The following is a 17,584-nucleotide window of genomic DNA, read 5'->3' as shown; positions in this document are numbered from 1 at the left end:
ATTTCATTAAAATAGTTTTTCAAAAAAATTATTTTTTTAAGTAGTTAAAAGGAAAAGAAATGTGTGGGTGTGGAGGGAGGAAAGAGAGGAAAAATGTTTTACTCTTTTCAAAAAGAGGATGACATGTTCTCCACTTTTGAAAGTGTTTTTTTCATGGTTTACATGTTTTCTTTGATTAGCTTATTTTTCACGAACCAAACGCCAAAAAATCAAGAAAACATTTTCTCAAAAGTTATTTTCCACAAAATAACATTGCCTTAATATTATTGAAACACAAGTTTACTAACCAGAAAAATGTCATCAATTCTCCTGTTTCTTATAGGGACTTCAACTCATGTTTATGAAGTTGAATGTTTTGACGAGAACTCGTCATGATTCGACTCATGATTCCACATGTTCCTAAGGTGATAAAATCTCATATACTCCAACATGGGTGAGCCAAATCTCTTATTTTGAAGGAAAGATGAAAATTTTGCTCATGAAATATATTCGTAAAAATTTGTCCAAAAGTCCTAAATTTGTTGTGTTTTTGTCAATTCAAGTATGAACCTTTCAATTTTGTCAATTGACCCATAAAATTTTTGACAATTTGTCAATTTAGTCCTGTTGGCCGAAAATCTCTGACGTGGATATCGATCTCCTATGTGGCACAAAAGACACCAACTTTGATATTTTTTTATTTTTTTAAAATTTATTTTTGCTGTTTTATTTTATTTTTCTCTTTTTTGTTTCTATTGTGCCAACGAGAGTCACTAGCGAGACTCTCCAGCCGTGAAGGCCCTTGCTCGAGATCGACGAAGCCACAATGGTGCCAAGCGAGGTCATCCCGGCCTCGCCACAACAGGGCTCCAAGGTCAAAAAGGAGAGAGGCAAAAATGCTTAATAGATTAGAGATTTTCGATTTGGGGTAAATGAAATAGCTGTCTCCTATCAAGATATTAAAATTAGATATCCCCGACATTGTTTCTCGCAATATCATTTTTTTGTACGTAAGAGAAGTTTTAACCCAAAAACAGGTGTTACCAAATAGTTCGGGACGAACATCATGACTAGTCAGTATATATATAGAGAGAGAGAGAGAGAGAGAGAGAGAGAGAGAGAACCCGCAGCAGCGGCAGCAACCTCATCTTGTTTGGAGTCTCTAACGTGGAGGGCAAGCCTCGTCTTAGAGGAAGGGTTTAAACTATAAAAGTCAGAGAGAGACATGTTAAGGCAACTCAATCCCATTAGACCCACCCTCGTCTCCAGATCAAGAATCACCCCGACATTCACCGGGATCATTTCGACATTGTCGTTGTTACTGCTTTGCACTGCTACTAGGTCATGGCCATAGCCGATGGTCATGACGATGATGGCAAAAAAGGAGAGAGCCAAAAAGAGGAGCTTTTCAACATCGAAAGAGATTCCTGGCGGAATCATTGGAAAGGGTTTTGGCAAAACGCAAGTGTGTGTTTGTTTGAGAGAGAGAGAGAGAGAGAAGGGGGAGGGGGGGGTGGGTTGGGCGCATGAAGGATGTGATGAAGACGCCGATGTTCTTGTAGGAGAAGAGCTTTGAAAAGTAAGACAAAGTATGGAGAGTTTCCACTCGAGGATTGCTCGACGTGGGTAAGATGACCTCCGGTGGTATTGACAGTTCATGGTTTTTTTTAAAATTAATTTGGAATGAAGAATCCTAACTGTTCTCTAACCCCTTGACTGTTTATACTACCATTTTTTAGCTTATATTTTCATCTTTTTTCAAACAAGTTAAGATGGAACTTGGTGATTTAAGACTAAGAAAAGTAGGGTCTCCGCTTTGACGTTGATGCATCATGAAGTGATTTCTTATGAATTTTCCAATTCTAACATGGAGGGACTTTCTCGGTTAAGACACTGCTTGGGATGGAGCTAAGCTCCTGTAAGATACGACATAATTATGCACAAAGAAGAAGAGATACTCGATCATTCTCAGCTAATATAAGAATTACGTGACAACTAGAAAAAGGAATAAAATGATATAAGATCGATTCATTGTTGGTCAATACCATACACTTCTTGTTATAATTATTATTATTATTATTATTATCATTATTATTATTATTGTTGTTGTTGTTGTTTTTTCCTTGCATGTCGATTCTGATTCGATTCAACTCAAGGACTGGTCCCAACGGACTTCAAGAGGCACAGAAGTACCATCGAATGGACTTGACATGTTTGTAGCTAAGCTTTGCGAATTTCCAAGAAACTGCGTATGCCTTGATGTCAAACTGAGGATATGTGTGTAAGTCAAACTGACGGGGCAATTAATTTACAAGTTATCATAAAAAGAGAAATAGTAAAAGAGGGAAAACTTAAGTGTTGATATTACGTGTTCTAAGACTTTGAAGTCAACTCGCTCTCCTCAAAATGGTTTTCTTCTTCATGAGCCACGACCAGACCGCCAATCTTTCTCCACGCAATGTCGAGGCATCAAACGATTTTTTCGACGTACCATTCGATCTCGTCCATAGAATTCTAGCCCGAGTCACAGGCAACTTGGGGCGAAAGTTCGTTGAACGGGCTGATTATAAAAGTCATGTAATGGACGAAATCTGATAAAGATTGCCATGACCTGACAACGGAAGATTAAATTGAACTTGTCCATCGATTTCCATCCCGACTACCGACTAATTGGGGCGAAAATTCGTCGAACGGGCCGACTATGTTGAAACTCAGAGTCGCGAAGCATGTCTCGATCCTCAAGATGATCGAAGACTATCGAAGGTGAAAGATTCTTTTTTCACACAAGAGAAGTGTTCAAGGGAGGAGATGGACTTTATAATTTACTATATTCACCTTACTTTCACCTTATAGAAACGATTACAAGACTCGCTTATATATATGCTAAAAACCATGTCCCGACATACCCTAGGTACATGAAAAGACTCATCCAGATACATAGCAATAATTACACATCGAAATACTAAAAGACTCTCGAGACACACAACAAATAATGACTCTTAAAAAACTACAAAGCAATAATGATACTAAATACGCGCGTCGGATAGGCGACTGTCGAAAATCGAAAAGTCTATCGACAACGAAGAGTCATGCTATTGAAGATTCTAGAGTAGGCGGTGATATCTTCAGACTATACAAGTCGTAGCAGACAAAAGCAACAATAAATGCGAACAATTTCTCAAAAAATTTTGTATTTCTGAGGAAACTTAATGAGGAAATAGTCGAGTCCACAAGGAATCTTCTTTTTCTTGAAGGAACTATTGCCTTTGTAAATTTTATCAATTCTTGATTAACAAATTTTTTTACTGATTTTTGTAAGAGGAAAAGATGGTTGCAATATGATTTATATAAACTAAGAAAAAATTCCAGTTAATTACTAAAAACCTAGATTGGTTAATCAATCAGATAAATATATATTCAACAATTCATTCGATCGTGCCATATCAGAATTTTTGTTTCATAACGTATGTTATTCGCACGTGTCCTATTCAAATCCGATATAATTGCGCAAGTCATTCGCCCGTATCCTTCTCAAATTCTATGGCACCATGCTTGTCATTCACGCATGTCACTATTCGATTCTAAATGTCACATGTATGTCATTAGCACATTGTCATAATCCGATTCCACCATGATGACACGTGTCATTCCGCCATGCCATATTGAAATTTGCATTTTAAAACACATGAAATTTGCACATATTCTATTCGTTATTCCATGTCATTACGCAAATCATTCATGCATGTTGCATTTGAATTCCCTATGACCATGCATGTGATTCAGGCATGTCATTCACACTTGGCATAGTTCAACTTCAACGTTAAGATGACATTCACTCAAGCCGTTTTCGAATTCTAAGTCATTTATAGATGTACCTAGCTCATGTCCTATTTAAACTCTACATCTTTACACATGCCATTCCCACATATCATATTCGGATCTCGTAACATTTGGCATGTCATTCATATATTTATTACTCAACATCCATGTTATCCTACATGCCATTCGGGTTTCATATCATAATATTAGGGGTGATCGGTTCTCGGTTTGGTCCGGTTCCCCTCAAGAACGGAGAACGGGACCAATGGTTCGGTTCTCAATTTTCCGAAACCGGGAACCGGACCACGGGTTCCCGGGCAGTTTCATTGGACCGAACACATGATAAAAAAAAAATGCACCATTCCTAACATGGAGCATATGTGCTTGGTTATTTTCAAAATATAAAACAGAATGTAACTAAAAAGAATTCTATATAGGAGAATAAAAAATAGAGAGTGCCAATAACTTCTAAATTTGATAAAATTTCTTGGACACCCTTAACAAATAAAGAGAGGATAACTTTTAAAAAAAAAATTAAATCAATCCGGTCCGGGCAGTCCGGTCTTAGGACCCTAGAACCGGGAACCGAACCACTCCCATCGGTCCGGGTCCGGTCCGGGCGGTCTCGATCCGGGTGGTCCGATTTGCTCACCCCTACATAATATATGCGATATTTGATCCTTCCATTGGTCATTTGTGCATGTCATTCGCACTTGTCATAGTCAATTACACATAACAGTAGCATATGTCTGATTCAAACACCACACATTGTCCATAGTACATATCGAAATACACAATCACACACAATTGGCATTGATATATTTTCGGCCAAGTGATGCACGTTACAATGAGGAGACATATTCCCAAGACCAAAAGGGAAAAAAGTTACAGGATTAAAGAAAGACGTTGTGGATTGATTTATCTAAACACTAAATAAACCCTTCTATCTAACATGAATAAGTCATTAGAGTCAATTTTGCGTATTGATATTGCATAATTCAGTACTCATTACCTGGGCAAAATTGACGCAGCATTCAGCAAGTATAACAAGCAAATCTTGCTTAGGGAGAAATCTCAAAGTCTAATAATCAATAATAATCCTCAAAAACGTGATAACAACACCTTTCATAGGATGTTAACCCTAAACTTAACCCTAGTAAGATTCTAAACATCAAAATCCAAAATTACAAAACTGCCATTAATAGTAAAATAAATCCCAAAAATACTAAAAAAAATAGGAAAACCATCTAGACATTCTCGAATTGCCAAAATCCATCGTTAGTCACAGCTAAAAGCTGTGAATATTGATCAGGACGCCGTTTCACTTCAGCCGACCGAATTTGAGCACGATCCAATGTCATCGGCTCGATCCGTCGGTTCTTAACACATCACCATTTTGCCTTCCGATTGGATTTCTGCCTTTCAAATCAATCCAAAAACGTACTACTAGTACATTCCGCATAAAAAATAATATCAAAAGTGCCAAAACTTATGTACATAACTCACTTTAATGCCAAAGTTTGTGTATGTGCTCACTTTAGTGCCAAAGTTTCTTGTCGGCTTACTTAAGTACCAAATCAAAAAAAAAAAATCGCTTAAGTGCCAAATCGGAAAAATTCCGACCAAACTAATTATTTGGCATTTATTATTATATTTTTAATATTACGTGGAAAAAATTTTTAAAGTCCATGTGGTAATTTTATTTAAAAAAAAATTCAATCCACATGAACTTCTAAACTTAAAAATAAGTTAACTTTTTTTAAAAAAAAATGAATGAAATTAAAAAAATAAGGTAAAAAACTAAACAAAATTAAAAAAAATTAAAAAAATAACTAGGACTTGCAGCAGCGAGGCCCTAGTAGCTACTGGCCGATCATTGTCGGCAATGGCCATTGAGGTTGGGTGATGGCCGGTGGGGTCACCAAGCCCTTACCAGTGGTTAGTGAGGTCGCCGTCCTCGGGAAAAGGCCACCATTAGCGGGGTTCAACCGCCAATGGCGGCCCTCGATTGATCTAGGCCCTTGCTTGCAGTCGCTAAATAATGACTAGGGCTCGGCGACCACTTCCGACTATCCCCCACCCTCATTGGCCATTACTTTTTTATCTTATATTTCAATTTTATTTTTTAATATGTTTTTTAAGTTTTGTTTTTTTAATTTCTAATCGTATCCTCCGGCGAGCCGGCCTAACTTATTAATAAAAAGATACCACGTAGGACTTCTGACCAAACAGAGCGGAGTTAACACTTAAATGATTATTTTTAAAATATGTTGGCACTTCAGTAAGCCAAAAAAAAAAAAAAAGGATACTTTGGCACTAAAATGAGCATTGTAGATAGATTTTGGCACTTCTGATGTCATTTTGCCCATTATTGGGTATGTTGAATTAATGAGTTCAATATAAAGTAAAATATTATTACTACGAAGTTCCTTTTTCTTCATGTTCTTTTTCAACATTCAAAGACTCACTAAACATTTAGAAATTTCAGTCAACTCAACATTGTGCTTTACAATTAGGATCATGCGTTCGTATCTTCCTGAACACTAGACAGTTTGCCTGGTTACCTATTTGCAGTGGATTATGTGTTTCGAGAAATGGGTTTTTCTTGAATTCTATGGAAGTTTGACGTTTGAATGATTTGATATAGCGAAATGGGAATCCAATGACGATTTCACTATAATGCATTCGTGAAAGACATTTGACCTTTTTTTAAATTGATCCCCAACTTCATGCAAAGATCTAACTTTTCAGGACGAAGATAAATCCTCCCAACGGGCAGGTCCTTTCAAGATAAAAAATAATAATAATAACTTATAAGGTCCATGTGTTTTGCAAAAAATCAATTATTTATATATATTATTTTTATATATTTTTATTTATTTTTATATAATTATTTCTTTTCCCTCAATCGGTCTTGCTTTTATTTTATTTATTTTTGGGTTCATCGACCGCCGTTCCCAACTAGTTTGGGATAAAGGTGATGTTGATGTTGATGTTGACAAAAAATTTTCGGTATAGACAATAATTTATGTCAAAATATTTTCGTAAATAATAAAAATATTTTCTGTTCAGTTAGAAGCATACAAACGATCATTTTTGCAAAATAATAATTCAATTTCCACGAAACAAACCTTAGTAACTAGTGCAAGATCCATTATAGTGAATAACTTGACCCCAAAAGCAAAAGCACAGAGAAAGCCAGTTCTTGAGATAAGTTGTGCTTTCTCTTCTTAAATATTTAGATTAGACCCATAAGGAAGAGACTTCTCTATGCCATCGTCAGGGCATGATTTTCCTTTCTATTTTAATTATGAACTAAGGCTTTGTTTGTTTCACGATTTGAAAAATACTTTCCTAATAATGAACGAAAAATTTATCGCCGTCAACAAAACATTTATGTATAAATTGTTAGCGATATGTTTTTTTTCCGTAACAAATGGAGCCTCATTATCCGGTGGGAGTAGTCATCGTCATGAATAAAGAAAAATTGTAAGGTTGGACATGTGACAACTTGACATGATTGACTAATCGGCTTAGACCACTGAAATAATTTCTCCACGAAACTGGGAATAGGATTGGCAGGATTTCTTCCTGGTCAAAATCACCCACCAAGTCAGCCAAAGAGTCTTCTTGCAAGTTGTTTACAGATACTTACCTATCATATGGGCCCACTAATATGGGGGCTCTTTGGCAAACGTAACTTCATAAGAATTAAAAAAACTTAACTTCAGAAAAACTCCTATCGGAGCTCAGTTTCGATGGATCTCAAGTGAGACTCACAAGCTCCAAGGGCCGGAACAGTGAACAAATATAAAAGTTCCAAACCTGTAAAAATGAGAGGAAGAAGAAACTGACCCACTGGAATGTATGAACAATTTTGAAGAGGCATGAAAAGAAACTATGGTTGTTTTGGAAACCCTACACCCTTCACTGATGATCAATTAAATGTCTTGCGTGGCCTCTTGATTCTTGCAATCCTCTCAAATTTCGGATTTCATATGTCATTAGATTGTGCGTCGAAAGTAAATCAGTCTGAAATCCAAATATCACATTGACGGTGAGAACAATGCAAAGCTTTTTCATTCTTGCCCAATGTAATTATCCATGACTCAGAGAAGGGAAACCACAATGTACATAGGATTTATCTCTTCCAAACGCATTTATTGCCTTCAAGGTTTGAACTTACAATTCATCTCTTGGTCCTACAGGCATCTGCAGACTCCAGAAAGACCAAAAAAACTTTTGATTCGAAAAAACGACATCCGAATGGTCAAGTTATTAACAGCTCTATAAGATTGAACCAATAAAGACGAAAGGGGTCAGAACATTTCTACTTCATCTTTTGTTGGCTGTATCGGAGTATTCCATGGACATCTACAATGCCTGGAGGGAAGACTGGATCTGTAGCTGCTCTAACAGCCACCTTCGCCACCGCAGTGACATTCACAGGAGGTGTGAAGAGGGGACCAACAAGCGGCACTTGATTGAGTGGCTTCGCGTGTTGAAAGATCTGCAAACATTGAAACACAAAAAAATCACTCTCAGAAAAAATAAAGTCGGCATAAATGTGGTAGACAATGGCAACTTCCAAGTTCTACTAGGAAGTACTCTCAGTGATCTCAAAAGAATGAGACAGTAAAATACAGGCCATCATTACGGACAGCAAGACTTTGACCAACATCGCTCAGGCAAAGCATGGACCATTTTGTGTAGGACCTCACACAGATAAGCGGTTGAAACATGCCTCATTCAATGCAAAACAAATGAAATTGCTTTTGGAACAGGTAAACTTACCATCTCCAAAGGAGATCCAATTACTCCCAGCGGTATGTTCATGCTCCCAACCCGGCGAGTCCCATATATAAACCCAGGCCTCAAAATCACGCCTGAGTATATGAACATAAGCATGTCAATTATAATCCAGTAATAAGGTTGACCACTAGTCTATACAAGTCCATCCAGGCACAAAATGCAAGGCACATGTAGTAAATCACTAGCCCTTTTAGCATGCAGATTCTTAATTCGGCCTACTTACAAGTAAAGGAAAAACAGTTATATCACCTCCATAAGGGAACTTTGTCAGCAGCTCTGTTTCAGCAGCTCTCTGCAGACAAGATAAATAATAGAGAAATCAGTAAGATAAAAATTTAACATAGCGCTCACTATTCTTCGAGTTGAGGCGAAGCATATTTTATCTATATATTGAACAGAGTTGAATGCAACATATAGAGTTAACATTGCACTCAGAAAGAATTTACCCATAGTCTGCTTAAACTTGCACATTGCACATACGAAAAGCTTCAATAAAGAGCATTAGAGCAATCTATGGATCATCAGTAGGGCCTCCCAATAATTGTAGCTTTAACTACTAAATTCTATACACTTGGCATACAAGACGTCAACTTTGAGGACAATACCTTTCCCTCATAATATCCTCGGAGTAAATAATTCACTACACCGAAGTCAGCTGCAGAGATGTATACAAATCTCTTTACACCTGCAAGAGATACAAGTCACAAGCACATCTAGCCATACCACAGTATACAGATAGAGTTCCCTGAAGGAATATCAAGAAAGAAGATGTCAATGCAAACATTGTAGAAAAATGAAATGGTTTGAAGAGCAATAGCTCACAGAAAAAGGTTTAAAATCAGTATTTTCAGCGATGTCAGTGCCGGCCAACAGACAGTCCACACAACACACCAAGGAAATTGCAATTTGTGGTTACAATTCAAAATCCCTGAGGCAAAAAATGGTTGATATGCTGGGACCGTGCAATAAAATGCCTTTAGCATACATTTTGGATAACATATAGATCTTCCGGACTACACTGATAATACTAGCCAAGTCACTAGAAATGCACGTGGAAGCCCCAGCATCCATGAGATTTAGCAATGAAAACAAGTCAAGAAAAAAACGCCAACACCACTAAATGTTGCTGGAAAGAAATCTCAAACCTAAGCTAACTATGAAATTAGAATATTTCTAAGATGAAAGCAGCAGATTTTTTTTCTTTTTTGGTCGAAAAAGCAGCAGAGTTGAATGAGTAGAGAGTAGTCCTATTTTTCCCAGATTGCAAGTCTTTCGAACAGATATTATAAGAGTCTAAAGGGGAGAGAAAATGAGTACTCATAATTTTCAGCTATCTGTGAGTGCAACTGGAAGTAATACTTTTAAGGACCTAACAAGAATATTCTGGAGATAAAAGGTACCAAGGGGAGAGAAAATTTCCAGGACACACAAGAAGCATGGTAGTGATCAAAGACCAAGAAATGCGCATTATTTAAATAACCATGGCTTCACCTAATAATTTAAGTTTTTCGGTTAAAACCCCTACCATGGTATCAAAACCAAGTTCAACTAAAGTTTATGAGGAATCAACTATAACACGATAATTGATACCTTGTAAACTCTAATGACACTTATTTAGGCAAATACATGAATGATCCCTTGCTATAACAACAGATAGAAAATTATAATCATATATGGAATGAAAAACTATAAAAGGCCCATAATAAGATAGGAGGAAGAAGTACCTATTATCGGATGGGACAGACGTAATAAAAAATTCAAACTAATCTGGAACTTCAGAAAAAAACATCATCAAAAACTGCACACAGGGGAAAAAGTCCAGGCACACTTGTGTGCTATGAAATGTATCAAGAATTAACTACAATCAACTCTTGGTTGAATGAACCCTCTTACATCAAAAAATGTGAAAAACAATTATATCTATATATAATGCAGCCAGTTCAAAATATTAAGGAAAAGCAGGATAATAGTGCAGAGAACATAGTGCTATATTCATAAAATACTGACAAAAAGCACAATTTCTCAGGCAAGTGGTGACCAGAAATGGCAAGGGGAAAGTAGGAAAAACTATATACCATGCTCTGAAGCAGCTCTAACTGCATTGATATTTGCAGTCCCATTGATCTTGTACATATGAGAATTGGATCCAAAACCACCGACACAAGATATCTAGACAATAAATTCGCATAAAAGATCAACTTGTCACCCAGATCACATTCACACCCCATTTCTTGCTTTTTAAATAATTAAAGATCAGTGAAATCCAAATAGTGAGAGCTACTTGCAAAACAAAGTTACATAACAGATTCATAATTACCAATCGCAAGTATGTCTTCACTCAGCCATGCATGCACTTCATTTTCCATTCAGTTAGAAATATTTCTTCTAGTAAATGCAAGGCTAACAACAGATAACGTCAGTCAGAAGCATCTTCCATCACACATGGATAAACGCAGAGATACAATCTCAACAAATCCTCATTTGCAGGATGTGACATTCACAAGCCAAGATTATCTCAAACCCCTATAGAAGATTGGACTACGACAGATTATATGAAACAAACAAGGCTTGTGAGAAGATTGGACTACGACGTCATGAAACCGACAAGGCTTGTCCAAATTGGACAATAAAAAATTGAAATTTCTCTGTGGGATAGAGTAAAAAGAAAATAAATGATCTCCTCAAGCTATACTCTATTTACTGCAGTGAGACAAATTAAGTTAGTTAAACCATCTAAGTGACAAACCAGCATCAACCCTACCTCCAAAGACCACACGCATTACCCATCTCCTGAATAAAGTATAACTACACCAGAAAGGCAGACATGTGCATGCATCCTCAAAGTGCAAGTATGGTGTGGGCACAGACATATCAGTGTCGGTGTGCATGCCCGCACGTGGAGACACACACAGAGTCAGGCTAGCAATTCGTACGCATGAAGGAGCAGCACTTTCATTGGATTAGCAACATTGATGTAATAAACTCCAGGGAAAGGGTAACAAAAAGACAGAATCCAAAGAACTAAAAGAAGCTGTTTCCACAGTTATGGATCTAGGATTTACTGATTACTAATGAAGTCAATCTTTTTATGTGGCTCAATTCTGAGTATCATTTGACCCCAAAAAAAAAAAAAAAAATCTGAGTTTCATACTAACAGGTTCAAGAGACCCACTACCAAAACTAACAGACAAGTCACGTGAAAAAAATAATAGGTAAACTTCTTCGGATGCATGAGATTCCTATTATACTAGACAATGTGATATCTAACAAGAGATGCTAATGACAATAATCATGGAGAGCTTAAGAAACTTACAACAGAGGTGACACCAGTCAGAGCATCCTTCAAGGTTTCAGGTGCAAGAAGATTGCCTAAAGATAGGGAGTTGAATTAGCGGAGTATAACAAATCTAAAAGCTCGCAAAATGAGACTTCTTGAAATGACTACTTAACCTTGATGCCAGATGACATCATTAGCCCACTTATCATGTAAGGATGACCTTCCAGACCTGAATTAAAGAAGCAAAAATACATTAGCCTGAAGGTTGAAAAAGAACGAGTCAAACATTATGAAAGTGCATGTACCCCCTTAGTACCTTTATTAGTAGAACTCTGTTTAACCTTAAAAAAAAATTAAACAGAAATTTAAGTCCGCCAAAGCTTTGATGCCTCTCGGGTCCAAACAAACAAAAGAAACGAGCCAGCATTTTAACTATCTGAATACTTATAAAGCTCCCAGGTGCTCTGAGATAAAGATTCATTTTATGTTCTTGAAAAAAAAAAAGTCCACACCAAAGGACATTGATAAGTATGAAGAAGCATGCGGAATCGCTTTTCATCATCTTCTTGGCAAACAACAATGAGCACTATTCATCCCAATTGGTCCCATACAATACAGCACATCTTATCTCCTTAGGGTTATCAACTTAAACAAGAGCAGTACCCCTATCATTAATAGGCATTTACTCTAGTGGTCACACTGAATATGCATACCCTACGGTCACCATGCATATGCTTATCGTTATGGTCTTACTGAAAATGCCTATGACGGGTTTGATAGGAGCATGTCTGACAAATAAATACACATATTCTAGTAGTCTAATGGAAGAAATTTGTCAAGTATATATACATTCTTGTTGTTGATATCATACCTGCTGAGACTAGCAGCAACCAATCCACGATTTAGAGCCTCTTTGCATACATGAGAACCAATAAATCCATTCCCTCCCAATACAAGGAGCTAAATCAAAGTGACAGAAAGCAAAATGCCTTAGAATATAAAATTGAGAGAAGAAAGCATGAGCAACATTAAATACAGCTAATCTTAAGTTAGTGACATGAGGTTGGTTCTTCTTGTTCAACATAAACAACAATTTAGAAGTAACCAATGTCTCACAAAGTACCTTTTCCGTAGGTGGCGGAGGGGTATCCACCGTCTGTGCCTCCTCAACTTTAAAGGATTTGTCAACCTTGTTAGATTCAGTAGAAAGATGTCTCCAAGTCGTAGATAAAGATATTTTACTGTTTGATCACAGACATCAAGACCAAGATATGCACATTACTTGCAACTACCAAAATACATCAGGACAGAAAGACATTCTTCAGACCATTAATCAAAACTTCACGCATGACAATAGTGTCGGTGAACAAAGTTACTCGAGATTCATTCCCATAACAAACTCAGATTATCAGATGAGCATCTCTTTCTGCCCCATAACAGCGACTCCAGGATAGCAGCTACATCTACACAGCTTGCCCATCTCCATTAAGTACATTAGCTTCAAAGACCTCCGCAAATTAATATGTTACGTGCTTTTGAAGTTTCAATCACATCAAGCAAGCATTGGTTTCGGTATAAGTGCAGGAAGGCAAGTGGGTGACAGACACACAATCCACTGACCATCACGTAAAAGTACCAGAAACTACCCGTCAGTACCATAACGGTTAATAATCACGAAGCATTAACAGTCACAGTCAAGAAGATCAAAGTGAGGTCGAAAAAATCACCCTCTTGACCACCAAGAATCACATTTCCCATTTCCACTTAAAACATTCATGATCAGTTCACACGCACACCATTGGCCCATTACAACATACAAATCAAAAACAAAGAAGCCCTCCAAAGCTACTTTGTCCAATCTCACCAGCTACGAAATGCGTGAAAGCACAATACTAGTTCAAGTCCCGGAAGGCATAGTAATCACCTCAGAACCGCATCCTCCTCAATTACTCAATAAAGACGATAAAAATCCAAAGGCACGAACCACACGATCGAACCCAAAACAGGAACTAAACGCAAAAGCCACAGCCCAGAACCGCAATCGGACAAACAAAATTAAACAAGGGAAGGAACAAGAATAGTGCGGGAACGGAGCTAACGACGACTTCGAATGGGCGAAACGCGAAACCGCCGCCTTCATTTCCGAGATCAAAACGAGGGGTTCGTCAGATGTAATTCCTGCTCTAGTTTCTTGAGATTGCTGATGAATTCGAAGCTCGCGGGAATCCGAATTCTGGCTTGGCAGAACAGCGACGACATTCAGAAGGGAATCGAGCGGAGGCGAAGCAAACTAACGGAGTTTGGTGGTCTGGGCTCTGGGGTTCGGGCAAGGGGCCCGGGGGAAAGGTGACACGTGGCGCTCGTTCCAGGTGGACAGGTCTCGAGCCCACGTGGCCCTTCCTGTGCCTTTGACATTTCTGGGTTCGCGCTCTCTGGGTCTGGGAGGAAGTAGCAATCCGGTGTTTGCGCAGCGCAGGTTTGCTTACGGTGCATACCCACCATCTTGCTTTGGTCGCGATTCCTACATTGGGCGGGGCCGATCGATTTTCATGGGAGGTCAATGCATGTAAACCGTCAGATCATGTAAGTTCCATTAAAATCAATGCCTCACATAAATTGAACATGCACAAGTTTCTAGATAAAAAGAAATAAACTAACGAAGTTCCAGCTTTGCCCTCGTCCTTAATGTCCCGCGCAGATTTGACCACCAAACCCGAGGCTCATGCAAGCTTTAGACCTAACCAGCGTTGCCCGCCATCGCCGGCCGGTCTCCTAGGGTCGCGCGACACCGACGTCGCCTCGCTTGGGGCTGCGCTATCTTGGCAGCGTGTCGCCTAAGATATAATCCGTGCTCCATTAAAAAAAAATGATTTGCAATAAGTGTCATATTTGTTTACCGGAGGCTATTTCAGGTGCATTTGTTTGGGGGTTCATAAAAAGGAAAATGATTTGTTATACTTTGTTTGGTGATATGTGATCGAAAAAAGTTTTGTTTGGATCTCTTTTAAAAATTAGTTTAATATCATGACTTTATCTAAGGTAAAAAAATTGAATTTATTTTTATGTTATATTATTCTTTAAAAATATACTTTTTATTCTTTTTCTTTCTCTTTTTCTTTTTTTCCTTCTTCCTCTACTGATCGCCGGCCATTGCCGAGGCCCAGCAACCGGCGTAGTAAGAAGAAAAAGAAAAAATGTACAATATGAAAAATAATATAAAATAACATATTAAAATTTTTCAGATAACCAATTTCGAAAATTGGTGTAACCTCCTTCGATTTAGGAATTAACTTTTCTAATTTTCTACATGAAATTTCTGTTGACCAGAAAATATTTTCCGTTGGCTAAGTCATTTTCAGTTAACCAAACAAGGAAAATCCGAAAAACCAATTCTCAAAAAACACTTTCATTTAAAATAAATGCACCCAAAGAATCAACTCATATTAATCCTTATTAAAATAGGAAGCAATTGTCCAGCCTTTGACACTGTCGAATGAGTCTTTATTTTTTATTGTCCTAGCAACTTCATCCAAGGCACCTTCTCTTCATTGGCCCCCTTAATCGTGGCAGAAATCTCCCTTTGTTTGCATGAATGTTAAATAGGCCTGGTTGATTAACGAGGATAGAATTAGAATCATGAGTTGTTTGTCCTCAATGGAACTTCTTCGAGGCTCTATTTGTTTTCCAAGCTCACAAGAGCGAACACCAACCGGAAATGAACGGATATGGAAAGTTTTTTCCTATTACCATAACTATTTGCCACAAAAATCCAACTCTCACAAGTTCCTGTCGATATCGCTTTCGCTCTATTAGCAGTTAACTGGGGAATCTAAAAAGATTAGGAAGGAATGAGGTGAGCAACCATAGCTCAATGTGTAGTAGGGGTGCGTGCAAAAGAATCGGGAACCATCCAGAACTAGACTGTACCAGCTATGGGGACCAGTTGGGCTCTCGATTCCAGGTTGGAACCGCCCATCCGAACCACCCAAATCGGACCGATCATTCATATATATGCATATGTATATACACACACAGTGTTGTATGTACCACCTGATAGGATCTTGTCAAACTTAGCGACAGTTTAAGAGAGATTACTTGTAATGCGTGGAGAAATTCCCTAAAAGAACACTCGAGTAGTGGTCGGATCGATGTTGGATTGTACCCATTTCGACCATGTGGTTGGACACTCTCGGAAAGCAAGCAAGCGATCCATATCTTGGACTACCGTGTCTCCTACTTGAACATAGTCCCACCTGATGCACCAAATATAATTCGGGAGCTCAAGAATGACAGTTTTTCTTCGTAGTGTTTTGATCTCCTCATTTTGAAAAGCATTGTCAAAACTATGCTGTTTTTCTTAAGGTTATTTCCTCAGGATACCTTTTACTAGTATGTTACGTATTAAATACATAATTCATTGAACTTGGATGGATAGCATAAGGAGGAGGATAAGAGAGAGGTTGTAGTTTGCACCCAAAAAAAAAAAAAAACCTAATAGGCATGCGACCCTGCTGATAAAGAGATTGAGGGGTGGGGATGCTAATATCATAGGTGTAGGGTTTGACTTCCGTGTTTTGCAAAGAAGCAGAGCAAAAGTCAGAGAGAGGAGAGTTAGAGATAGGATTGACAAAATAAAAGAGAGAAACAGTTCGAAAATCAAAATCATATAAGTGAAACCTAGAAATCGATATTCAAGTGTGTACCTTGTTCGCTCGAAATAAATCGAGAGTATATACTAATCTGCATATATGTTGTTAGCCCATTCCCGATTAAGCTATCGGGAAAAAATTTATCTAACATGGTGTTAGACCATGGTCAAGGGTTCGACTCCCGACTCTTCTTCTCCTATTTCTCCTATGCATTATTCACATTATTCTGCCTGTTTTAATTTTTTTTTTTTCATTTTTGTAGATTACCCCGTCAATATCATTTCATTCACATATTGTATTGCTTGTTTGAAGCGATTACATGCGAGAAGAGTAATTGCGCGCTTAACTTGTTGCATTTATACCAATTCAATTCTAAACCTTTCAATTTATGATCAGTCCAATTCTCGGGTGAGTCCAGCCAACACGGGGATATCTTTCTTTCTTTCTTTCTTTTTTACCTCTGCAGGATCTCGTTCATTTACCCGTTAGTCAGCAAACGCAAAATAGAAACAGGCCTCCTCCCTAACTCTCACCCCTTGCTTCTTCGCCGACGCTGCGACAACGCTCTCTAGAAATTCCCAATCTCCGTTGGAATGTTCGTTGTGTAGGGGAAGAAGGAGTGTAGCAGAACAAAATATCAAACGACAGAGGTTCGTGACGTGACCGCGTGAGATTGAGAGCGAGAAGTGAGAGGCGCGAGACTGAGCGAGAGCCGAGAGAGAACGAGTCGGCCACGTAGACTATTCAGAAGAGGTATGCTAATCAATGATCTACTGATATAGCTAGTTCATTGGGGATGGGACAAGTAGGAGATAGCTTTCATCAGGGAGCTTGAGCTTTTCTTAGGAGCGCGGATGTTCTTTTTCCCTTTGGGCAAATTAGGAGCGCGGAGGTCTGAGTCCTCTTTAAAACATAATATTTTTTTTTTTGGTCGAATTCAAGGCGTAATATTTAAAGTACTCACTTTTAACATCTTTATCCTAGAATTCATCGTCTGCGAGGGCCAAGTCGATCATTTAAGTTTAGCTTCGACCTAGAAGCTATTACT

General features: G+C 38.1%; 2 protein-coding genes across 3 annotated transcripts in view; both read right to left on the bottom strand.

Annotated features, from left to right (window-relative positions):
* Nucleotides 1-1,486, bottom strand: part of LOC115729093 (glutamate receptor 2.1-like) — a 380,267-nt gene extending 378,781 nt beyond the window's left edge. Inside the window, exon 1 of the mRNA XM_048277181.1 lies at nucleotides 1,104-1,486. Within this exon, the coding sequence (XP_048133138.1) occupies nucleotides 1,104-1,419 (316 nt within the window). The 5' untranslated portion in view covers nucleotides 1,420-1,486. The remainder of the gene's footprint in view (nucleotides 1-1,103) is intronic.
* Nucleotides 1,487-7,943: 6,457 nt separating this feature from the next.
* LOC115748850 (uncharacterized protein At1g32220, chloroplastic) lies at nucleotides 7,944-14,204 on the bottom strand. 2 transcript variants are annotated; one of them, XM_030685491.2, is made up of 10 exons: nucleotides 13,987-14,204; nucleotides 13,011-13,128; nucleotides 12,759-12,847; nucleotides 12,061-12,116; nucleotides 11,924-11,979; nucleotides 10,686-10,779; nucleotides 9,216-9,295; nucleotides 8,860-8,902; nucleotides 8,593-8,684; nucleotides 7,944-8,308 (listed from the first exon to the last, which is right to left on the bottom strand). In XM_030685491.2, the coding sequence occupies exons 1-10, from the start codon at nucleotides 14,025-14,027 to the stop codon at nucleotides 8,129-8,131; spliced, it is 849 nt and encodes a 282-aa protein (XP_030541351.1). In that variant the 5' UTR covers nucleotides 14,028-14,204; the 3' UTR covers nucleotides 7,944-8,128. The 2 variants fall into 2 exon arrangements, with proteins under 2 accessions (XP_030541351.1, XP_030541350.1); XM_030685490.2 differs by having other exon boundaries at nucleotides 13,972-14,199.
* Nucleotides 14,205-17,584: the final 3,380 nt, after the last annotated feature.

Source organism: Rhodamnia argentea, chromosome 4 (genome assembly GCF_020921035.1).
Source record: "Rhodamnia argentea isolate NSW1041297 chromosome 4, ASM2092103v1, whole genome shotgun sequence".
NCBI lineage: Eukaryota > Viridiplantae > Streptophyta > Magnoliopsida > Myrtales > Myrtaceae > Rhodamnia > Rhodamnia argentea.
This window is presented reverse-complemented; position numbering and strand designations above follow the sequence as displayed.